The 26,918-nt window shown below is 33.4% G+C and overlaps 2 protein-coding genes across 4 annotated transcripts in view; one reads left to right on the top strand and one right to left on the bottom strand.

Moving 5' to 3' along the window:
- The window catches only part of LOC139814470 (glycosyltransferase 25 family member), a 114,070-nt gene that overhangs the window by 56,349 nt on the left and 30,803 nt on the right, over nt 1-26,918 (top strand). The gene's annotated exons all lie outside the window — the stretch shown is intronic.
- Nucleotides 5,771-26,918, bottom strand: part of LOC139814466 (casein kinase I) — a 94,374-nt gene continuing 73,226 nt past the window's right edge. The window contains exon 9 of the mRNA XM_071780734.1: nt 5,771-5,945. Within this exon, the coding sequence (XP_071636835.1) occupies nt 5,942-5,945 (4 nt within the window). The 3' untranslated portion in view covers nt 5,771-5,941. The remainder of the gene's footprint in view (nt 5,946-26,918) is intronic.

The following is a 26,918-nucleotide window of genomic DNA, read 5'->3' as shown; positions in this document are numbered from 1 at the left end:
CGCACTGTTTTGACTCGTGTATGGAATTGGCTATTTGTCGCACAGATGGCGCGCGCGTAATGGGCCACTTTCCACGCACGCGTGATATAATAGTTATTTGTGTAACAAGTGAGGTAAGATGAAAATTCCCGGGTGCGGTTACCGCACTCGCCTTCGGCTCGTGCGTAAACTCCGCACCCGGGAATTTTCATCTTTACACACGGCTTACACTCCCTATTTTATGTTGCAAGTGCCTGGAAAGTGGTCTATCACGCACGCGTAGCGTGCGTAATGGGGCACTTTCCATGCACGTGTTGCATAAAAATATTTTCGCATCGTGTCTTACATATCGCGTGTTTTACACGGGCGTGTTGCCGTATTCGTGTATATTGTAACCTGCGCACGTGTACGTGCTTCCGTTTCGAGCTTTCCGAACGCTCATATTCTGAAATAGTCGACTAGTTTTCGATTGCCAATGTCTGCTCTCCTCGCTGCTGAACATTCGGCTGATTCCTCGGTCGGTAGTAAAATAGGTGAGCTTTGACCACCCGCAAAAGGCGTCGTGCATTCGCCTCGTGGCAATCTGAAATAGCGCGTTTCTATCAGTTTTAAATTTGTCCCCAAGTGGAAAATTCCGAACACAAGAAGTTCTCGTAATATAGATGTTGTTATTCGATTTATAACAAAATTCTAATTAGTTGCAGTCGTCTTTCTACAACCCTTAGGGACTAATATTTTGAATTTTAATAAAAAATTTAATGCTTCTAATTGACTAGAAACAACATCGATACAAATATACATTTTCAAAGTAATTATACAATATAATTAAGATACACGATAATTCAAAATTTCATTAAGTATATAAGATATTAATGTACAAGATAATTCATAATTTTATAGTCATATTTTGCAGGCAAACAAGTATACATAACGCAAAATTTTATTCTATATTTGTACACTATTCTTAATTTTGTACACAGTTTGATATAGCAGAGTTTTAGCGTTCTCACTATCAAGATATGTTAATGGCGATAATTAAGCAATTGTAATTAATTATCATGTAATAAACTACTTACTTTAATCTCGTGCATTCGGGCGGCGTAAATAATGGGATTTACCAAAGTTTTCAGGATAATAAGACCGTTAATTGTGGCGTAGATGAGGAACATGCCACGCGCCGACACCCCATTAAGTTGTAATACGCAGTTGTTACAAACCAGCATGTACATCATTACTCCAGGCATCCATCCGATTACGAAGCTTCCTTAGAAATTGCGTGAACGGTGAAATATAAATTTTGCGGGAAGCAAAAAATTAAATATATTTCAAGTTGCGTTTGCTATAAAACTCAATATAATTATCTATAAGTATCTCCGTTTTTCTTAATAACTGCGCAGCTTTTTCACTGTGCTGTCTTACCAAGTATGTATAAAGTTGTGTGGATGGCTTTAACGTTACGCGCCATTTGCCTAGAATTACTACGTAACGCTTCCGACGCTCTCGCACGAACGGAAGATCCCGTTCTGCGAAAGCGGAGCCTCGTGGCTTGATGTCTCTTCACTATGCAGAATATGTGAACGTAAATGCAAACCATCAGCGCGAAGGGCCCGAAAAAGAGGCTGCTGAACAACATCCGAAATTGCTTATAAGATAGGAATCTGAAAATTGAGATGTTTGTTCGATATATGTGTGTGTGTGTGTGTGTGTGTGTGTGTGTGTGTGTGTGTGTGTGTGCGTGCGTGCGTGTGCGTGTGTGTGTGCGTGTGCGTGTGAGTGTGCGTGTGCGTGTGCGTGTGCGTGTGCGTGTGCGTGTGCGTGTGCGTGTGTGTGTGTGTGTGTGTGTGTGTGTGTGTGTGTGTGTGTGTGTGTGTGTGTGTGTGTGTGTGTGTGTGTGTGTGCGTGCGTGTGTGTGTGTGTGTGTGTGTGTGTGTGTGTGTATACCGGGTGGGGAAAAAGTCCGGGACCGGTGAAATATTATAAGGCTTGAAGGTTTTGGTATTTTGACATAAAATACAAAATATCTTGTAAAACATTAAGTTTTCGGTAATGTTAACACTTTTATGCACAGAATAATGAGACGAATCAATTGGTATAAAAAAAGGCATAGTTGCTTTTAAGAAAAAGTATGCAGATGCGTGTTGCAAATTACATATTTTTTCTTCAAGCCTTATAATTCCAAAAGTTCTTAATGAAAAAATACTTTATTATAGTGTCTTGAAAAGCTCTCGAGATTAGCTACAAGAATATGCATTGAAAAATAGGGGTTCCCATTTAAGAAATTAAAGGTGTCGTTCACGTGAGCTTTAAACGACCATCCAAGGTGAAACCAATGGCACCATCTCATGTGCCCCTTCGAGCCAAACAATTTTTGTATAAAACGTTTTTTCCTAAAATGTCTTGTTTTCGAGATATTTCACCGGTCCCGGACTTTTTCTCCACCCGGTATATATATATATATATATATATATATATATATATATATATATATATATTATTCGTATTTAATCACATAAATTTATTTGTGCATGCATGGACGTGATATACATATACTTTTACAAGAACGTTGCAAAGTATAAATTAATTGGTTGATATATAGGGTGTTGAAAAATTAGACCGATAAACTTTGCAGGGAAAGAAAAGATTTGAAAATAAATATATATATATATATATATATATATATACTTTAACGTTTACGAGTGTAATTCCAAATTTTATGGTCGTATCGTAATTCACGGGAGAGCAGATATGTAACGCAAAACTTTCTTTTTTATTTGACGTTGTATAAATAATTCGAAAAAATGTTAATGTTTTTATTATTGAGATATCCTTTATGATGATAATTAAACAATTGTAATTGATGTTAAAACACTTACGTGTTGTTTTTGCATCCTTCGGACTGGAAACCGTTGTTCTCGATTAGATTAAAGTACAATGCGAAGAAAGAGATAGGCAACACCCACAGCAAAACTAATAGAATTGTAGTATTTCTTGAAAGAAAAATGAAAATATAACTGCGTTGCTTATGGGAATTCTTCCGACAAAGAAGTAAATTGTATTACCTGTACGTCAGGATCGAAAGGTAATGGAGAGGTTTAAGAATGCCCAGATAATGATTGACTGCCAGAGCCATTAGATGAAATACCGTAATTATCACACCTCCCAATCGCACAACTTCGAGAGCCAATAGAAAACAGTCCATGCCTAAGAACAATGCGTCGAATATTCTTTGATTCGTTTTTTATATTTGCAAAACGTTCGTTCACGTGAGCTGCTTGATCTCAAAGCTTTATTAAAACAGCTCGTTTTACAATATGTATCGAAAGAATCGGACAGACAAGGAAAGTTTCTATACTCTATATCGTAAAAAGAAATTGAACGCAATTTTTTTATCTTATTATTAAATCTGATTATTTATCTTATTATTAAAAGTTGTGCTTTTTCCTATTATTCAATAAGTACTAATTTTTAAGATTTAGTTACTTAAAAATTCCGAGATCGAAGATGAATTACGTTTAAAGTTATATAAAAATGCGTTTATTCGATCAATATTAAAACGAAAACGATATCCATATTAACAAGATCTTACCTTTCAATTTGATTCCAAGACCAAAAGGTATGAAACTATTTAAAACTAGTCCTATGCCCAGAATACTGCTGGAGAAAGCGTCTGCGCCTAAAATTATTTTCAGGGATAGTTTCTCTCAAAAATAATTTTCTATTTACAGAGGTGTGCGTGTGCGTGCGTGCGCGCGCGCGTGTGTATGTGTAACCATAATAACTTATCACAAAAATGGAAGTTGTTTTTAATATGCCTTTTAACATCAAAGAGAGAATCAAGTTGTTATGTCGAAAAATTAAAGATATCTTTATATTGAATTTTAAAAAGAATATAAAGAATTTGAAATATTCTTAAATATAGGAAAAACTGGCATTACAAATGTCGACGTATATTAGTATATTGATATTTTAGCATATGTGTGTTAGTGACTAAATAGAGTCAAAAGTTTTAATAATGTCGAAAATACAAATAACTTTCTTTGTTTATTTCCGTTTAATATATACAAAGCGATGCAAAGGAATATTATGAAAAATAGTTTTTACCTATAGAAAGGCACGAAAAAGATTAAATTCTCATGATTTTTAATTTTTCGATTACATTTCAATTTTTACAATAAAAATATTATTTATGTCACACGCATTTACGTCTATCACGCACGCGTCGCGTGCGTAATGGGCCACTTTCCACGCACTTGCAACATAAAATAGGGTGTGTAACACGTGTGTTAAGTTGAAAATTGGACGTGCGGGTGATCGCACTCGCCTCCGGCTCGTGCGTCCACTTCGCACGTCCAATTTCCATCTTACAGCACTTGTTACACAAATAACTATTTCCGCTCGTTTGAAGCAAAGGCTATAATAAGGAATAGGACCAGAGTATACGAGCAATAATCGATGTTACAAAAATTTTTTAAATTATTTTTTGTAACATCGGTTATTGCTCGTAAACTGGTTCTATTCCTTATTATTTCAATTTTTATATAATAATTTAGCTATGATCCTGTCAAATGCGCGTCGCTCATTTATATATCATGGAGCTATATAATATCTCTAATCTATGTTATTATAACTATATTAATAAATTACAGATTATATATATATATATTCTAGATTATATAATATATATATATATATATATATATATATATTCTATATATTATACATACGAGAGTCGTTTAAGTCAAACCGGAACTTTTAAGGGTACGCAATAACAAAATGTATTTATAGAAGTGAAATAAACTACATTTATTTTTTTATATAGTCTCCTGCTAAATATGCACTTGCCCCAGCGTTTCACTAATGCCTGGATATCAGTAGCATAAAAAGATTTGTCTGTATACCGGAGCCAGGATCGGACAGCGTGTTTTACCTCGTCGTCAGTTCTGAAATGCTGGCCTCCCAAGAAGTTTTTTTTGAAGGTCCAGAAATGAAAATCGCTCGGAGAGAGGTCCGGGCTGTAAGGAAGATGAGGCAATATCTCTCAGCCAAGTTCTAATAATGTGCAAGTAGTGCGATGGGCAGTATGATGTACGGCCATCTTTAAATCGTTTGCACCATTCAAATGCTTTACTACGGCTAATTGTCTCATCATCGTACTGTGCTTGAAGTCTTCTGTAAATGTCCGCCGGTTTCTCGTCTTCATTCACAAGAAACTGCATAATAATTCGCTGTTCCATATGTGCGTTAACACTGTTCTCCGCTATTTTGTACTGCAGATTATTAATTGATCTGAGAGAAGAAAGCCACATACTGATGATAGGAGACACTTGCCACTTACTGCTATAAAAAAACTCGTCGCGATCGCATTCGTTTTATATCCTGTGCAACTAAAAGTCCCGATTTGATTTGAACGACCCTCGTATATATAAAATTACTGTACCTGCTAGACTCAAACTGATATATAATGTTGGACTGAGTGGGCGTCTAATCCAAAATACGCTCATCAGAACTTTGATATTTACGACTATTGAAATAATGCAAAAGAGGATCAGAGGTGGTGTTCCATACAAATACAGTATTCCATCGACATTCTCGATTTGGCTCGATATATTCACGCTTTGCGTCGCCGATTCATTAATCATTGTCACATTCCTGGATTCTATCGACACGCTCGTAGATTCTATCGACCCTTCGAATACGGAACTATTAACCGTAGCGATGTCAGGGATTGATAAATTTAACATGCTATATGCACGTCGTATTGTGACAGTTTCCTCGGTCTTCATAATGCCATTATAACATCATAATAATATTCACTTTCATATCCTCCTCTTTTAATATTGAAATATTCACTTTTATCCTCCCGATAGTGAATATTCATAAGTCGTTTACCTCGAATTGCGCATTTTATGAAGTTGAGCATTCTAAGTTTAATAGCAGCTGGTTACTTCGCGTATTCGAAGTTTTATCTGAAAATACAATTTATATTAATGAGAAAAGATTCTATGACCAGACATTAATTAAAAGCAAGAAAATAGAATGTAGGCAACGAATGTTCACACAGCAAATCTATTACGAGATTAAAATATACCTTTTCGAAATGTTATATTTTTTATCATTAAAGTACCATTTTATTCTTAGCACTTTCCAAGATATACGAAATCGTAATCTTATTTTTCAAAACTTTAATTTTTCATTTAATTATGGTAGAAAGGTCTACAGAAACAAATTTTTTATTTTAACAAACTTGTAACATTAGATTATAGTTAACTACAATGACATTGTAGTTAACGATAATCTATAAAGATACAAAACTGATAAAAAACATTTTATTTAGAGAGTGTGTTAAGCGTACATTTTACGCATTCTTATCTTAAGATTAAATATAAATCATCAGTTATATTTATCTATCGACAAGCTAATGTGGGTGAGAGGATCTCTAAAGTGATATGCGTTCCCAATAATTCTGCTTGTTCTTTCTCTTGACCGAGAGTTTCTTTTCTTATCAAAGATCCGAACTTCCATCCATTCCAAGCAGTTAATACATAGTGAAACAAGGTGACAATACGCTTTCATCCCCTCGCTTTCCACAACTTTCATTTCACGGCTTTTTCTCCTGTTACGATAATAGCAAAAACTTTCGAAAAATCGATCACATTCGGTCATCCGTGCAAGAAAGATATTTCGTGCGTTAAATCTTATTCTCGTGAAGTGACGTGCCAAAAATTTTCTATTCTTGTTGGTCGTTAATATTCAGACGTGACAACCGCTTCAGCCGCCCGGGACGAATTATAATTTACAAGAAAACAGTTAGCCGTGTGAGAGAACGAATCTGAGGTACAAGTCTAATCTGTAAAGATCTAAGTGCGTCATTCTCTCGAGACGAAAGCTATCGAGTTGGAAGTTTGTGTATTTTATTAAGCTTTCGCGCGGCACTTCGTAATTTTTACTAATAGCAGATGAGAAAAATAAATCATTATTTCATAACATTTACAGACGACAATTATTGCTTCAAATTCTTTAAATGAAAACTCGGATTTGAATATTTTGCTCGTTGGATTTCTCATCATTCATGTAGCATAGATTCAGTGTTTGCACGTCGATGACCTATTGAAATTTTCCACCATTCGAAATTCGTTTGTTATGCTAATTTCTGAGATGTGTTGAAATATAATAATGCGTCAATATGACAACATTAATTTGTTATCTCATCAAAGTTTCATTAAAAAGTTGATTCGGTCATAACCGAAGCTTTTAAGACTTGTTTTTTTTTACAGAAAATTTTTAGATTATTGAAGGAATTATGAAATATAATAATGTTCGACATAATCGTTAACTAAGGAATTTCATGTTTGCAAAATCTGTTAAATTCATTGAAGTTGTGAAATTATTTTTAGTTAATATCAAGATAAAAAAAACAAAGCTTCCTTAAAATACTTAACTAAAAAAAGATTCATTAAATTTTGAAGAAGGAGGAGTTTTATGACATTGATATCATAAGATATTAACACTTTTTAAGTATTGTTAAACGATAAATAATTTTACACGATCACTCTCTCACATCAAAAGCGAATTACTCAATTCATTTTCGGCTCGGTACCAAGGGGAATCAAGAAAAATTGAACATCCACAGAAAGTACATATCAAATTTCCCTTGATAAAAAAATATGGAAAAAGGATCTCTCTCTCTCTCTCTCTCTCTCTCTCTCTCTCAACGTTTTCAATATATAATCATAAGATTGGACAGGATGCGCACATCTCAGTACACAGAAAAGACAGTTTTGCTGAAATATTAAAAATTCAACTAAATACAGATCTGAAAATAATTATGTTAGACCATCTAAATAATTATATTAGATGCTTAAGCTGGTTGTTAGAATGTCAAAACTTTTTGCAGCATTATCATTATGCTTAAATGTCAAGCTACAATAATATCAAGCTAAATAATGTAATTATTTTGATATATAGTCCAACATAATTATTTTCAGATCTGTGTCTACCGGGTTAATTTTTATATGTATCAGCAAAACCTTTTTTCCGTGAATTTTTCTCAGTCCTATTACTCGTGTCCGAGCGAGGTGACTTCTCTTTATATACATATGTTGTGTACGTAGATTATACACATTGTATATGGGATACAGTTTAACGCCGATTTCGAACGGCTATATTTTTTTAGATAAGGTTCATGGGAAGAATACTCTCGGTGGTTTGCCATTGCCTTCCGAGAGGAGAACGAGCGAATATAATTTTTCTAGCTCTACCGGGGATCGAATCCGGGACTTCGGCTCAATAGACCAGTGCGCTATCTACTAGGCCACGCTCGTCCTTTTCCGTGAATTACATATCTAATTTAATGTGTCGCGGTCGTACGATTATTTAATTGTGCTCTTTTCCATGTCATTCTTTCATCGCGATATTAAAACTCACGGTTAATGAATGCCGGGCAAAATATCGCGCGATCGTACATTTTGGTGATCAGCGCGCGCAATTGTAATTAAAAGTAATTATTAATATTTAGCATCCATTCCCTTTTCTCCAAATTTTCCCTTCCTTTGCCCTCCAAATATTTTTTAAGTAAAATTTGAGGTTTTATTTTGACCTTTCTAAATATATGTGTATATGTCTAAAATTAAATCTATTATTATAAGTACCTGACGTCTGTCTGTTTGTCTGTCTGACCGCGAACTACTCATTCGTTAATGCACCGAATCTTAAAGAATTATATATGAAATAGAGGTAGAATTTTCTGGGAATGGCAATGATGTGTATTATGTTTTATTACCGATTTTTTGGAAATCGGTTCCGAAATTGAATTATATATCACCTTAGAGCTAGATGTAAATCTCTGTCTGCTGTTTGCTGGTCTGATTTTATTGATAGATCTGAACATGCGCTGTCGAATAATGCCAATCTTTTCTGGGGCTTTATCAGAAACATCAGATCTTCCGAACCTTGCGCCTCTCAGATTTTACATAATGATCATTTACTGGAGGATGATGAATCTATTGCGAACTGCTTTGCTGATTATTTCGAATCTGTTTATACTAATAGCGATGTAATCAGCGAATACCCTGACAGCAATTTTAACTTAAATCACCCCTTGGATCTTTTATCCCTGGACATATCAATTTCGGATGTGTATAACGAAATTTGTGAGCTTCCATTGAGCTGCTCCGCGGGGATGGATGGCATTCCACCTTTATTACTAAAATCATGTATCTTTATCGCGTCAAGATTTCTGTGGCTGATCTTTAATAAGTCACTGAGGGATGGTGCCTTTCCATCTCTTTGGAAGCAATGTCTTGTCTCTCCGATTTTTAAAGGTGGTGACCATCAATCAGTTACTAACTATCGTCCTATATCTAAACAAAATATTATGCCGAAAATCTTTGAAGGCATTGTTGCTCGAAAACTTGGCTTCCTATGTAAAAACATTATTATAAAAGAACAACATGGATTTGTACCGGGACGCTCGACAGCGACAAATCTGGTTAATTACTACGATTTTTTAACTTCTGCTGTTGAGAGTGGATCCCAGGTTGACTCAGTTTATACCGATTTTAGAAAAGCCTTTGACTCAGTTAATCATACAATATTAATGTGTAAACTTCGATCTCTAGGGTTCGGAGGTTCTCTTTTGGGTTGGATATCCTGCTTCCTATCAAACAGGTCTCAAGTCATAAAGTTTAATAATAGCTTCTCCAGAAGTATAAATGTTTTGTCTGGAGTGCCGCAGCGCACATCTTGGCATCATTTGCTTGGCATATATATATCGCGAAGCGATATCCTTCTTTTCCCCGAATCTTGTGTCATGAGTTCTGAACTTGTTTTCAGCTCCTTTATCATAGTATGAAAAAAAATTTACCGAATCAATTTAAAAAAATAAAGATGATCTTGATATCTCCGAAGCGCCTCCACCTGGACCAAAATTATTATCGCTATATGATAGCCCCCTTCGTACCGTACAATTTTAGTTACACTGATTTTTTTCTGGGCCTTATAGATTCTATTGCCTCACCCTGTATAGCAGTTATTTTGAGTTTTGAAAGGCATAAACGACTAATATGTAGGGAAAACCGGGGCGAAGTCGTCACTATTTTTTCGGTGCCGATTTTTAACAACAAAACAAGTAATTTTAGTAAAATGTGGTATACCGTTGTAAAGAGTGAATCCTTGGCTATAAAATTTATAAGGACATTTTTGGTTTACGTTGCTTTGTTTAACTGGTATATAGAGTGAAAACGATAAAGGTGCAAAAATTGAAATGTCAAAATTGCCGGGGCGGAGTCGTCACTCTATTCTCGGACTTTTTAAATAAAAATTCATAATTCCGATCATGAAAAATGATAGGATACATTTTATTAATTATTTTTTAATAGAAAAATGGAAACATTAATTAAAAACACGATGGCGAAAAATAATTACAAGAAAAGCGCATAAACTTATGTGCCGTACGCTCGTACGAAACGCACTGTTTCTCGTCAGCTTTATTCTGTTATCTCTGAGCACACGCAGCACATATTATCCAAGTTCTCGCCGGAATTCGACCACTGCTGCTTCTTTGACTTTCATTTTCGCCCGAAGCCTCCATGATATGACTTGGTGATGACTTCGCCCCGGACATAGATTTTAAGTTTGATCGCTCATGAAATATTACAAATCAACGAAAATAAAAAAATTTCACTGGATTCGTGTTCAGCATGCATTACTCTTCAGAATCACTTATCTCGAGATTCGGAGAGAAAATAATATTTAAAATATTTAAAATTTTTGACACGCACAAAATTTTACTTTTGACCTCCGAAAACACGTTTGCCTTAATGAAAATCACAAAATGGCATATAATCTCACTGAATTCCGTTGGTCATATGGGCACCATAAGTAGTGTTTACAATATTAATGGCGAGTTCACACAACATACAGATTCGAGATAATTGTAGTGACAACTCCGCCCCGCTCTCCCTTATATGAAAATAGTACATATGCTATGGTCAAAGGGCGGAGCGCGGTCATTTCTCAGTTTGACTGGTCGATCCTGAGGATCGACCTAGATTGGTCAATCCTCAAAACATTTATGTTTCGGCTTTTGACTAAGGCGTTTTTTGTCTATTCTAGGAGTGACTAGCAAGGCTGGTCAAAGGAAGAAACTAAGAAAAATACTTTGAACCTTGCTTAGTCCATCCTAGGTGTGCCTTTATTCGGTGTTTAATTAATAAAAAAAACTTACATATGGCACTTTATATGTATGCGTGGAGGCAATAATTGGACACATGTAATTTAATCTTTAAATTAAAAATTACCACACACACACACGCGCACACACACACACACACGGGTGGGAGTGCAAGGATGAGGGCCTTCGGCCCTCCTCCCGCACCCCCTCCGCCACGCCGGTAGGCAGGATGAACCTCGCTTTACAACTTACAAAGCATATGCTAAGTTGTAAAGCGAGGTCCAGTCTGCTTACCGGCGGAGGGGTGCGGGAGGGGGCCGAAGGCCCCCTTGAACCTCCTGCGCGCGCGCGTGTGTGTGTGTGTGTGTGTGTGTGTGTGTGTGCATGGTAATTTTTAATTTGAAGATTAAATTACAGCATGTGTCTAATGTCTAGACACTTTATGAAGTGCTACATTACCGCATGTGACTACAACATATAGATCATACACGTCAAGTAAATGTAGTCGTCAACTTTAACTGTTAATATCTCGCTTCGCGGGGCAGAGCGACACTTTTTTCTGCCAGATTTGGTCGTTTTGTGCAAAAACGCGTCGATTAAGCCTATGGATTATTTTAGTTTCTATCTTTGACCGGTTGATTTAGTGTCTCCTAGGATTGATTAAAAACACACCAGTTAAAGGCCGAAACACAAAAATGTTTCGAGAATTGACCAAGCGTCTTGGTCAATCCTCAGGCTCGACCAGTCAAAGTGAGGAGTGACAGCACTCCGTCCTTTGACCATAATACACATATCCCACACAGCAAAACTTGTTTCAGAAAGCTTTCCGAAAGATAACTTGGAAATTAATATTGAAATGTATAATTGAAATCATTCAGAAATATTTCTGAAACGTTTTATCAAAATAATATATCATTGAAAGCTTTCCAAAAAATAACTTGGAAATTAATATTGAAATGTAACATTAAAATCATTCAGAAGTATTTCTGAAACGTTTCATCGAAATTATTTATGACCCTTTTCACTGAAATATTTCTGAAATATTACGAAATATTTCAGAGAAATATTTCGTACGTAATGTCTAAAATACATATCATTGAAAGCTTTCCGAAAGATAACTTGGAACATAATATTAAAATGTAACATTGAAATTATTCAGAAGTAAAAACTTGAATCGTCAGTGAATAATTAACAATTAGCAAAAGAATTATGTTCGACCCAACTGGCAAATTTTATTGTTCACAAAACGCTACGTTTCGACCGCAGATTTCGGTCCTTTTCAAGCGTATAGAAACACTAATATTATTAATTATTAGTCAGACATAATGTCCAAACTACGCCGAATCTAAAAACTAAACATAAAAAATTGTGGCACGCAACAATATAAGTATAAGTCCAAAAATAATTATATAAATCAAAACTTACATATTTGTGCGTTAAATTCACAGAAGTAAAATACAATTTAAACGGCATTTTCGTTACTCATTTATGTCGAAGGGCATGTAAGAGCCGTGCGGTGGTAACATTGTAACTGACGAGGAACAGACAAGTAATAAACAAACTAATGATGTCAATATTAAAAGCCAGAGCGTGGAGAGGGAAACAGAGAAGAAGGAGATATAATTATGTTTCTTTTATAATATGTTCGTAGAGAGCGTTAAGATTCTTCGTGTCCTTTTGTAAATTAATGGTGTCATCAAATTTTATAATAAAAAATATCTCCGCTGATTCCCTCTTTCTAATCTGTCTCTTAATTCTTATGTATTAGTTCTGGCTTCCCCCAATCGAAATCATGCCCATAGGATGTTCGATGCTCACTCACTACAGAATGCTTGCTCGCCGGTTTTCTGATATCGTTCTAGTGTTCTTTGAGACGTGTGCACAAATGTCTTTTTGTCTGCCCAATAAACGTAGCATTGCAATTTTTACATCTCTACGAACATAGTTGGGCCGAACATAATTCTTTTGCTAATTATTCAAAAGTATTTCCGAAATGTTTCATCAAAATCATATATCATTGAAAGCTTTCCAAAAGATAACTTGGAAATTAATATTAAAATGTAACATTGAAATCATTCAGAAGTATTTCTGAAACGTTTCATCAAAATCATTTATGACCCTTTTCACTGAAATATTACGAAACATTTCAGAGAAATATGCAACGACGCCGCTAGGCGGCGCATAATGGTAAGACTAACTCGCAAGTCAGTTGGGATCTAATATAAACAGGCCTCCGGCGAATCAAAATCATGACTATGATCAAGAATATGTTTTACGAAGGACAGGAAATTGTTCCGGATGACCCTATACAGGGTGATCCGAAACAATTTGTATGAGAAAAAGTATCTGAAATATTTCCCATATATTTTTGAAACATTTCAGAGATATTTTCGAAGCATTTCAGAGATATTTCTGAAGCATTTCAAAGATATTTTTTAGGCATTTTAAAGGTATTTCTTAAGCATTTCAGAGATATTTCTTAAGCATTTCAGAAATATTTCTGAAGCATTTCAGAATTATTTCAGAAATATTTCTGAGATTTCAGAAACATTTCTGAAATCTCAGCTTGGCGGACATTTTAGCTTTCTGAAACATATCTGAAACATGTCTAAAATGTTTTTTTGAAAGGTTTCATATTTCATTGACAGTTTTTTGAAAGCTTTCTGAAATATTTCGGTGCTGTGTGGGATATGAACAAAGGAAAGTCAAGTTTACACAGCATTGTACTTTTCACGCAAAACGAAGTTTACCCTATCTCACCTCACCTCTGCTTACAGGGCGATACGAGCTGGTCTATCATTGTACGGTTCAGGTTTTCAACTTTCCACGCGAAAGGAGGTTACCCCCCACCCCCCCCTGCTTGCGGGGGTGGAGCGTAGCCCCTCCCCCGCCTACATGTGTACTGTTATACACACATATCAGCAAATTACTTCCTTTAGCAATAACACAAACTGTTATATATTTTAAACTTTGTTGTTCATAACTTTTTAATAAACAACGCTCGCCGGCTAAAACCTTTTGAAGGTCACTCAGGACGATGACCTTGACAACATATGTTGAGGTCAAAGTTATCGGTGAGGTTTGACCTTTTGCATATTTAATGATGTTCAACGTAATGGTTTTTGCTACAGACCTCCTATATGTTTATTTAGTATTAAGACTAATTAATTTAATCATTTGGCTCTTAAAACAGACGAATGAATTTGTGTGAAACAAAGAATAATTTTATTTTTAAACATTTATTTCTTATTTAGTTGAGACATTGCTGAAAATGTTGACGTTTTGTCATACCTATACAAAATTGTATTCTGTGAATTAAATTGGAATGAGTTGTTTCTAATGCATTCTATTTTAATTCTTTAAATGCAAGAGTAACTTTCCTTTTACGCATACCTCTTCTGGAAAACGAGAGTTAACTTGCAAAAAATTATTCTATTATTTCAACTTATTTTGACCGTTAAATCACTGCTTTCCTTATTGTACCATATACTTCGTCTTACTTTAAATATGTATATTTTATATCTGTCTTAAATCGATAATTGCCCAGCCCAGGGTTTGAATCTGAACGGTAGTAAAAGCGCTAATTCGACCACTGATTGTGAGGCATACTGTAATGATATTTATCATAATGACAAGAAGTTAATAATAGGAAGAACATCTTCTTCAGCCGACGTATATAAACAATAATAAATGAAATAGAACCGATATAACATAAATCAATTAGAGAAAATACCATTTATGGTTATTGCGATAAATATGATCACATGCCTCGAATTGGTAAAGACGGCCGTCACGGAATGTAGAGAGGTCCAGGTTTGAACCTTGGCTGATATTTTTTGCAATAAATTCTTTACAGTTTTATTTAATAAGGATGCTTATTAGCATCAAAAGTTAAATCGATGATCGATTTAAGTATGTGGATTTATTTTTCCAACAAAGAACTGTGTTTTAAAGACCGACAAAATATTGGTGCGTAGTTTACCGAGTTTGGAAAAAAATATACAAAATTCACAAAATATTATTATTAGGCTACCAATAAATCCACATAATTAAATCGATCATTGATTTAACTTTTGATGCTAATAAGTATCCTTGTTAAATTACTGTAAAGAATTTATTGCGAAAAATATCAACCAAGGTTCTCTCTACATTCGGTGACGGCCGTCTTACCAAATCGACCACTGAGGCACGCAATAACCGTAAATTATATTTTCTCTAATTGATTTATATTGAATCGGTTCTATTTCATTTATTAGGTAATTATTTAGAATACACGCTAGTTAGATTCAGGGAAGATTCCCAGCCAAAAGTTTTGAGCCTCTATTAAAAATATTTACAAATACGCTGTTAATAATCATAAAAACTGGTTAAAATCACTTAAATCAGTAACATTAATGTCCTTGTTATGATATTAAATAGTAGTAAGCCGTTAAAGTATGCATACAACCGATATATATTGGATTTCTTAGATTACTGTGTACTTTTGGCTGGGAAGGTATAGGTAATACATCCTTAACGCTAAATATCTCGCTTCGCAGGGCAGACCGCCGCATTTTTCTGCCAGATTCTTTCGTTTTATGCAAAAATGAATCGATGAAGCCTAATTTCATCGATATTCGAGGTGGAGCGTGTATTCTAAATAATAGTAAATAATTACCATTTATTATTGTTTATATACGTCGCCTGAAAAAGATGTTCTTCCTATTGTTAACCAGTTATTACAATAAATATCAATACATGCCTCACAATTAGTGTCGAATTAGCATCTTTACCGCTCGGACCGTAAATGGCATTTTCTCTAATCGAAATAAGTAACGCATAATTTAAAAAAAAAAAAAAAAAAATTTGAAAGAGTATAACTTGGTTAATTTGCAAGTTATCGAGATTTTTAAAGCAGTACTGTCTAAAAAAGAAGTAGCGACAATATTTTCCTAAACATTTAAATTGTTTTTCTAAGAAATAAAATAGAAAACAACATCATATTTCGAATATTATCAAATATCACTGAAGTTTCTTTAAAAGTCTTCAAAAGACTTGTTCTTATGTATCTTTTTTTGTTGTTTGTTGTCAATTTTTCGCAAAATATATTTGCTGAAAAAGAATTTATTATCTAGAATCACAGCTTCTTTAAATAGATTAAAATGAGCGTGTTTAATTAATTAGCATTGGAAACATTTGTCGAAATGATTGCGGCGAATTCTCACCCACTATGTCGGGCATAAAATTTATCGTGGTAATACAAGTAAATTAATTAAATAAGTAATGGATTACGTCATTACGACACGCGGGAAGTATCCTATTCTTCACTTCTCCCTTTTTGATTCTACTTCCATTGGTTATGGACTAATTAAGATAAATCTGAATACTTTTCACGGTGGTGCGAGAAATTATTTGTATCGCGGTAACTTTGAGTGCTTTTTGCAAATTATTTCACGATTTCTAATTTTATCATTGTGTTGTACAAAAATATCCAACGTATGTTTCATTACCTTTTTTAATAACTTTAATAGTTTAACAACATTTGGAGTCGATCTTTTCTTTCCACAATGCCAGAATAATTATCGATTGAAAGGAACGTGCTGCTTTCGAATTAAACCTTCGAGAAAATAAGATGGAAATTTAAATTTTCGAATTAATTTTAAACGCGCAATACTTCTACAGAATTTTAATCTGGAGCTTAGTGGCGAGGATATATACAGAGTATTAAAGATTGAGACAAGATTGGAATATTCATTAATTTCTCTTGACTTTTTTTCTTATGAAAAAGTCAATTCTAAATGTAACAAAAAAATCTACCGTTATAATAAGATACAAGGGACTCCATTAATATACGAATTTAACTTTTAATTTTTGGTTTCTGGAATTAATTTCTATTTAAAAAGAGTCAAAAAAATTTCAAACTGGCACAATCTAACGCGCTCTTTTTATTGAATAAAAGGATAAAAAACTTTTATATAATTTATGAAACATTACGATCTTTCAAATTAGTGCTGATCACAATTGTCTTCTCTTCTTGTGTTAATCTGTGGCGAGAAACGTATGGTCCAAAATGGCACGAATCTTATAATTAATCGAAAACACATAGTCTCGAAAGATAGGGCAGTGTTTTGAGAGAAATTCTAAGAGAGAAAAGATAATAACTCAAAATAGCTTGATGTATAGACAACGTAATGATGTAATAAGAAGAAACCACGAGCCACTGATAAATTATATCTCTTAACGTGCACGCGGCGCAGAAGGGGATTCGATTGATTTTTTGTTACTTGAATTTTTCGAGCAAAACGAAAGCCGCAAATATTTTAAGTTGAAGCTGCGTTGGAGAAGCCTTTTGAGCAATTTCTCCAAGATAAACTGATATATTTGCCATGTTCACGCTTATATATTGCGTGCCATATTGCAAAGCTCTGCCAGCTATTATTGCTCTTTTCCATTACTTTGAACAGTTCTAAGTTCCTCTCTCTCTCTCTCTCTCTCTCTCTCTCTCCCTCCCTCCCTCCCTCCCTCCCTCCCTCCCTCTCTCTCTCGCATTTCTTTTATTCAACAAACCAACGTACGCATGTGGATTCGTTTTCTAAGGAGAAAAAATAAAAATAGCAATAATTTTCGAGCTACACTCTCTAAAAGTCGAAGAGTGAAATATCACTCAAAACGAGTGAAATACAAGTGTATCAAAAAGTGAAAATTGAGCCTGTGCACTTCGAGTGATTCGCCACTCTAAGAAAGAGTAAAACTGCGCTCTATAAGTTGGAGGCTGTGTTCCGATATTCACTGCCAGTACTCGAAATCTGTAGTTTACGTCGCGTACACTGTAGATTTTCAGTACTGGCAGTGAATATCGGAACGCAGCCGGAGTGAAATCACACTCCATTTGAGTGAAAGGGTATTCTTTTCGAGTGCAGTAGATCAGTGTCCATAGAAGATGTCATTTTATAATTTTGAGTGGAAAATTTCACTCTGTTAGGGTCATTTATCGAGTCGATCTTTAGTGAATCGTGATTTACTATAGCTTTAGAGTGAGATCGTATCACCCGGTAGAATAGCAGCTTTAAAAATTTAAGTGAAAAATTTACCTCCTATATTTTATTTACTCGAATGACAACCCTCTCTTTTGGAGTGACTATCGCAATCACTCTAATATATTAGTGACGAAACCAGTCTATGATTTAAACCAGTCTAAGATTTAGAGAGCAAGTAATATATAAAGTACTAGCATGCCCCGCCGGGCTTCGCCCCGGAGAACATGTGTATTAAGACACGCAAATAGTCTCTCTCTCTTTCTCTCTCTCTCTCTCTCTCTCTCTCTCTCTCTCAGTTTATAGCACTCCCCGGGAAATTCTACCCCTACTTCATATATAATTTTTTGCGATTCGGTCAATTAATTCCCGAAAAATTTGAAAAATTTCTGATACCGGCTTTCAAAAAAATCGGTAACGAAAAATTATACACTTTATAGCATTCCCCGGAAAATTCTACCCCCGTTTCATATACAATTCTTTGAGATTCGGTCAATTATTTTCCGAAAATTAAAAAAAATTAGAAAAACCGGTTTCCAGAAAATCGGTAACAAAAAACTATACACATTATGACACTCCCCGGGAAATTCTACTCCTGTTTCATATACATTTCTTTGAAATTCGGTCAATTATTTCCCGAAAAAATGAAAAAATGTCGAATACCGGTTCCCAAAAAGATCGGTAACGAAAAATTATACATTCTATAACACTCCCCGGAAAATTCTACCCCTACTTCATATACAATACTTTCAAAACCAGTCGAATAGTTTGAGAGTGCATAAAGGACATACATGCATACATACATACATACATACATTCATTTTTATACATATATATAGATATTGTAAATTAAATTTTGAATAAAAATAGCTGATATAAGACTATGATCTGACTATAATTTTATTTTAGTATGTATATGTTTAACTTCATTTCAGAAAAATTTTATGTTTCTTCTTTTTTCTAAAGAAATGCTGAAATAGAAGTGTGTGGAAGAACAATATTGAAGCAAATTTTTGCAAAGAAAAACTAAATCAACTAAATTGATCAAAGCAATCGTAGACTTCTAATACTTTGTATTTAAAAAATGTGATAAATCGTTAAAATTAAAAAAATTTAAAATTTGCGAGAAGGTAGGGGAGACCGGGGCGGAGTCGTCACTACAATTATCTCGAAATCTGTATGTTGTGTGAACTCGCCATTAATATTGTAAATACTACTTATGGTGCCTATGTAACTAACGGAGTTTAGTGAGATTATATGCCATGTTGTGATTTTCATTAAGGCAAACGTGTTTTCGGAGGTCAAAAGTAAAATTTTTTGCGCGTCAAAAATTTTAAATATTTTAAATATTATTTTTTCTCCGAATTTCGAGATAAGTGATTCTGAAGAGTAAGTAATGCACGCTGAATACGAATCCAGTGAAATTTTTTTATTTTCTTTGATTTCTAATATTTCATGAGCGATCAAACTTAAAATCTATGTCCGGGGCGAAGTCATCACCAAGTCATATCATGGAGGCTTCGGGCGAAAATGAAAGTCAAAGAAGCAGCAGTGGTCGAATTCCGGCGAGGACTTGGATAATATGTGCTGCGTGTGCTCAGAGATGACAGAATAGAGCTGACGAGAAACAGTGCGTTTTGTGCGAGCGTACGGCACATAAGTTTGTGAGCTTTTCTTGTAATTATTTTCCGCCATCGTGTTTTTAATTAATGTTTCCATTTTTCTATTAAAAAATAATTAATAAAATGTATCCTATTATTTTTCATGATCGGAATTATGAATTTTCATTTAAAATTCAGTCCGAGAATAAAGTGACGACTCCGCCCCGGCAATTTTGACATTTCAATTTTTGCACCTTTGTCGTTTTCACTCTATACCAGTTGAACAAAGCGACCGACGTAGATTAAAAATGTCCTTATAAATTTTGTAGCCAAGGGTTCACTCTTTACAATGGTATACCACGTTTTACTAAAATTATTTGTTTTGTTGTTAAAAATTGGCACCGAAAAAATAGTGACGATTTCGCCCCAGTTTCCCCTAATTATTTCACTTTTTTTAAATCTCGAGATTGTTGATGATATCGCGATATAAAGATTTTATCTCATTGTCAGAAATTTAATGCCCCTTGGACAAATCCATTTCCTATTCACTTTTTAGACTAATATAATTAATTAGGATTAATCTAACAAGAAAATCCTGGTAAATGTTTAGATTAAGGGCGATTTCAATGGCATTGACATATATTGTTAAGGACATGGCTCTGACTAACTTGCAAAAAGGTTTAGCCACCAGTCGTTGTTTATTACAAAGTTATTATGTTATTAACAAGTGTAACTGAAAAATATAACAGTTTGTGTCAATCCTAAGGGATGTAATTTGCTGATATATAATACATATGTGTGTATAGACAGTACACATATTCAGCATATTACTTCCCTTAGCACTGACACAAACTATTATATTTCTTAAACTATTTTGCTCATAACTTTTTAATAAACAACAAGTGACGGCTAAAACTTTTTGCAAGTTCGTCAGAGCCATGTCTTTGACAATATATGTCAAGGTCATTGAAATCACCCTTAATCTGGACATTTACCAAAATCCTTATTATCGTTATATATTGTATATACATATAATCTGGCGAAGTAAAAGTTTCGATTTATTATACACCTGATTTGGTTTATTATACACCGTTGACCTAAAAGGTGTATAGGTATTGATCTTATTATTGTTTATTCACCTTAATACTGGTTTTTGCGATAAATATTATACCATATATTTTAGTGATCGAATTAGTTTAGACGACCGCACGGAATGTAGGAAGGTCCACGTTCAAATCCTGACTTAAGTGATATTTTTTGCAATAAATTCTTTACCAGTGATTTTAAAGAGAAAGTTTGTATATATATGTATATATATATATATATATATATATATATATATATATATATATATATATATATTAGCATCAAAGTTACATCGATTGAGAAGGACCAAAATCTATCGTTGAAGTATCGTGACGATTATAATTAATAAAAATAACCAGTTAGGTCAAATAAGAAATTCTTGTCATTAAATCATTTACTGATAACGAAGTAAAAGTTTCTAATTTTGTTAAGCTAACTAATAAGAATTTATTACTCTAAGATGTTAACGACTAATAATCCAAAGTTAAATAACGGAATTACTTACTCAATCCAATAATTAGTCATTCAAACTAACTTAATGTTTTCTTAAGATTTTGCGAGCTAACTATGAATATTTATAATTTAACATATGTTTCTACAAGAATTATACGATTTCTATGTATTTTTATTTATAGTTATAGCTTTATAGTATTTGCATGTTACATACATTTTTAATAAGAGTTCCATAATAAATAATAAATAACTTTTCTCTCTCTCTCTCTCTCTCTCTCTCTCTCTCTCTCTCTCTCTCTCTCTGAACGATAAAGTTGCGTTGCTAGAAAAATCGCGAACAAACTCTCGCATCCTTGATTTCGTCCAAGTTGAAATAGAAGCGAGCAAACAACAAGAAAGATTGATTGCTAGTGATTCTTTACGTATCTCCATACGAAATAATACAGAAGATTTTCAATAACATTTGATATATAAGTTGGTATTTCGTATCGAAAACTAACACAATTTTTTCTTGACACAAGAGTAGAAATATAAAATTCCTAGTTTTAGAAATATACGATATATTTGATAATATTGGAATTCATTCATTCGCAATTTCATTTTACCCCTTCGATTAATGTATTAAAGGTTTCTTAGTTAAAATAATTTGTATATGAATTTGTATATGAAATGCATATAAAATTATGTGCAAATATGCTCGATCGCACAATTAAAAGAATCTAATAACTATTGCAAAAATATTGTAAATATTCAATCTTAAAAAAAAAACGGTATTACTTAATTAAATTTCTTTAATTCTATTGATTAATTAAATAAAAATAATAAGTTTCTAACTAGTAATCGATTGAAAAAAGAAAAAAGGTTTAACAAATTGCGCGATTTAAGAATGCAAATGTATAAGAAGATTTTCTATTCCAACAGAAAGAATTTTTAGATACATTTTATACATTTTAATAAAATCTTAAATTGATGATACTCACTAAGATATTTATTTAACGTTAAAAATTCAAGAGCTGTGCGCAGAAATATAATACTGAATTAAATTTTGATAAAAAGGTTATTTCTTTTTGTATTTCTTAGTTTTTTATAAGATAAAAATCCATCGCGATGGTTTTCAATCTGATCTCGTATAAAGTGTATTTATTATTATGCGGCATGCCCGGGCATGCAAAAGGGGAGAGATGCGAGATATGCGTGCAAAATTAAAAACTGACGCGTATTTGAAATATCTTCTCACGCTATATGTTTTTTTAAATATACAAATATAAGGCATTTTATTAATACATACCACGCAGTACGTAACTTTGTTCAGTTTCCATTTCGCAACATAATAATGAGTACAAGTACGAAACAAGTATGAAAAAATTATGAACAATAATAGGTTTAATTAGTTGTTAACAATCGAAGGCTCATGTGAGAAAGTTCCACACATATTGGATGTAACCGTATTGGAAAGCATATGCGTAGGGCTGAAGAAAGGTGAACGCTATAATAAAGACAATACGTCGGATATGGCGATCGTATCTTCTTTTGTACAGCTCAGATAATTTAAGAAGAAACTAGGATATTCATAAATTTCTAAAATAAAAATGGAACAACTAGCACCGTCTATCGAGCTTACACAATTTATTATTAAAATGCTATATAGAAAAGAAAATATTATTTTGATAAATATAATGAAATATTGTTCTTTTGAATATTATTTATTAACTACTATATTTTTATTTGACATAGAATTGAATAAAGAAGTTTTATATTATAATCATTAATATCCATTTCTACCAATATATGTAGATTAACTTTAATTTACTTTTTATCTTTTTCTAATTTTTAGAATTAAAAAAAGATAAAAAGTAAGTTAAACCGAGATTAAAGTAATCTGCATTGATAGAAATGTTAACATAAGACCGTATTTGTTTTAAAATTGAGCACATACAATATTTCTGCAATATTTGTCAGATATTTTGTTTATGCGCTCGAGCTTTTGCGTATACATCTTTATATAGTCCGCCGACAAATATTTATACCAAGAAACCTTTAATGCTCAAGTAAAAAAAAATTGGATGTACTCAAGGATTCTTCGTATATTTTTAACACTAGAACTACCAAGAGGGTCAAAATGACTTTTTTAACAATTTTAAAAATAATTATTATTTATTTTTAAAACATCACAATTTCTGTTTCTCTGACTTCTATTGATATATACAGATAATTAATTTTATGAATTTGTTTTCTCTTTTTTTTATTTTGTCCTTTTCGGTAGAAATAAATATAGGTTAATCTTCGGTAGTTCTAGTGTTTAATGCGTCAGAATCAGGAAAATCGTGTATTCAAATATGTATATTCGAATAATAAATCTGGTCGTTCGGATATTTACAATCTCAAGAAGGGGACGTCTCGTTCGATTTCCTAAATCGTGTTAAATTTCTCAAAGCTCGCTAGTGGATCACTCGTTGAGGGTCGTTGTAAACGAAGCCCTATCCTCCCTTCTTGTTTCATTGAAACAGCGCACGTCTCGCGAGTGATAAATATCCCTCCGAGGATGATGATACGCAGTTTGCGCGAAGAAGGAATAGACTTCCTTCACTTCGATGCGTAAAATGCGCAACGTCATAATGATGCGTTTCAAATAAGCGTGGAACGATCGTGGACGTAATGCTGTTACGCGCTATTTTAACAAAAATCGCATTTAGTTACGCGCTGTTGCTCAAGTAGACGCTAATTGCTCGAGAGAGAATTCGATCGGCAGCATTAGTTTTTCATTAGCAAGAGAATTGAGTTCAAGGTGCGATAGACTTACGTTAGCGTAGTTCAATCGCCTGAATGCGATCGTTATCAATATGATTTTATCTGCTACATAATATTGTATTATGTTCACTTTCGAAGGTTCTTTTCACAATAACAGAACAGTTCAATTTAATAAATCTTCATAGCTTTTATTCTTCTTTTGCAATCAGATTATTAGGTATCTTTATTTTCGCTTGAAATGGAACTACCACAAAAAAATATAGCAATATATTGATCAGGAAGATTGTATTTTATAATTTCTTTTCCTTTCTCATTCTTTTGTTAGACATTTTTTAATTAAATTAAATTATTAATAAATTAATTTTATTTATTATTTATTTATATATTATTTAATTTAATTATTATGTTTCATCTTTTATGTTAGTGACGCGTTATATGTACATGGAAAGTATGTTCAATTTTTTAAATATTTTCCGCTATTTTCCGACCAATCTTTTTTTCCCCATCGTTTCGAAAAGTCATAGTTTTGATAAAATCAAGAATACACCCAATTAGGCTTGCGTAAGCCGTTTACCCCTATGAAGAGATAAATTGCGATTCGAATGCCTTTGTATGTTTACGACAATCCATACAAAAGCCGAGTCAATGCTTTTGTTTATTGGAGGTAGGACCGAAGGGAAAATGAGTTATATGGATAAGCGGTACGTATCTTAGGCCTTTTTCAGATAATCACAGGTCATGATTGATTAAAATTACGTTACTTGTATTCTTGTCACCCTTGAGGGTGTTATTTATCACCCACGTACGTTCGTCGACTTGTACAACTTAAATTACACTTAAGGACACACCGTGCAATATCGTAATAAGTAATCCGAAAGAGACTTACAGGAACCTCCCACGTGCGATCGTGTGTACGAGTTTACACAATCTGCCAATTGATTTGCAGTTGCTTTGACATAATGCATCAATATTCTTTACTAAAAATTTTTTGTTCTTAATTTCTTCTTATTTTAATTTATTTGACGCGAGAAATTTTTAATATTGTTATATAAAGCACTACTATTTACATGAATATGTTTTATGCACTTGCCGAGACAATTAGTAGATATAATTAAACTACTTCAAATATCAAAAAATAAAACTCAAAGTGTACGTGGAAATCATAAATAGAATCCATGCGGAGTCCTGAGTATATTTCAAGTAATATATAATAATGTAAGAGTAATATAATGTATAATGAAAATATTACGGTAGATGACATTGGTTATATAAATTTATCTAAAAATTTTTCTCTCTCTCTCTCTCTCTCTCATATAGGATATGATCATTGCGATGCTTCGTTAAATATCTACAAAATCACATGAATTTCTTCTCACCTTTCAGTGAGTTTTCAAATCATTGCTGTCTGTAACATAAATAGGAGATTATAAATTATCACCGGTTACATTCTGAGATAAAATATACAAATTTTATATGGTTTTTTTTCTTTCAAATCACTTTTGAAGTGCTTGCTCTATTTGTGTGATCATTCAATTAGCCTCTATTATTAAAATATATTTACAGTTTTTCGCAATATCTTGTGTAATGATCAGAAAAATTATGTGGTTTGCTAGGAAATTCTAACAGTTGGCGGAAAAAATCCCTTCGTTTATCGTAACTTTCATATGTGCCATGGATTTGACGCGCAATATCACTGACATGGCACCGGTGTTAGCGTCTAGCTATGATCAACGAACTTGAAAAAGGGTCGATCTCTTTTCATATCCTGCGTCGTACGATGAAATTAGGGTGTCATCCATCACAGCGAATAAGAACTTACGTTGCAAGAACGACACGATAGAAAAGAAAGAATGCGGAAGGAATGAAGGGATAAGAAGAAAGGGATCGTGGCAAATCGTTTGTGCAAAAGCTATCAGTTTTCCCGTTTATCGATCGCTTGCTCGCACGTGCGTGTATGCGATCAATGAGCTCGAAATCCCCTACGTGTCGCGATACGCGCGATAAAAATATTTTCGTTAAATCATCAGATCGTATCAACAAAATGGGGCAAATGCCTATTTGCTTTTATTTCGCGAAAGCGTGGAAAATATCAGCGAAGCGTTTACTTGCCGGAAGTTACAACATTTGTCTTTATAGAATGTGTTCCGGTCTTTTTTATCACATTATCATTTAATAATCCAGTCATTTTAGCCAACTTAGAATTGATTATTTCTTATTGAACATCTCCAGGTTAATAGTTCTTGGATAATTAACGAGTGAAATTAAAACTGCTCTTGCAATCTAAGGTGTGCAAAAGGTAAATAAATAATAAAATCATATTCCACAATTAATATAACAAACGTAATTCTAACTAAATTTTTATTTTTGTATAATTGCGAGGATATACATATAATGTCGAAGACCTTGGAAAAGATTAAATAATGGCTGTCCTGAACATTTTTTTTTTTAATGTATACTTAATTGACTCAAAGTTTGCATTTGTTATTAAAATGTAATGCTGATAAAATGGCAAGAAGAAAATCCATGTAAATAAGAAACATATAAAAAAGCTGCAAAGTATTAATAAAAATATATTTTATGAATTTCTTATGTATGTATGTACATCGAATAAAATATGTGTGTTTTCACTTCACGTTTCTTCTTTAAAACAAATGGTTTTGCTCTCTTTTGCTAACAATGGGTTTATTTTATTTTTATTGAAAAATGGCTTATCTGAAACCACCTATTGAATCCACCTGGCATATTTCAATGGGAATTAGACTGCTGCTGTCCGTTTTAGCGAGTAAACGATTGCGGAACTTCTTCATGCGTGTAATAAGTACAAATGTATCTAATTTATTTGCCAACTTAATTCCAGGAGGGTAAAGA

The sequence above is a fragment of the Temnothorax longispinosus genome, chromosome 6 (genome assembly GCF_030848805.1).
Source record: "Temnothorax longispinosus isolate EJ_2023e chromosome 6, Tlon_JGU_v1, whole genome shotgun sequence".
NCBI classification, from domain to species: domain Eukaryota; kingdom Metazoa; phylum Arthropoda; class Insecta; order Hymenoptera; family Formicidae; genus Temnothorax; species Temnothorax longispinosus.
This window is presented reverse-complemented; position numbering and strand designations above follow the sequence as displayed.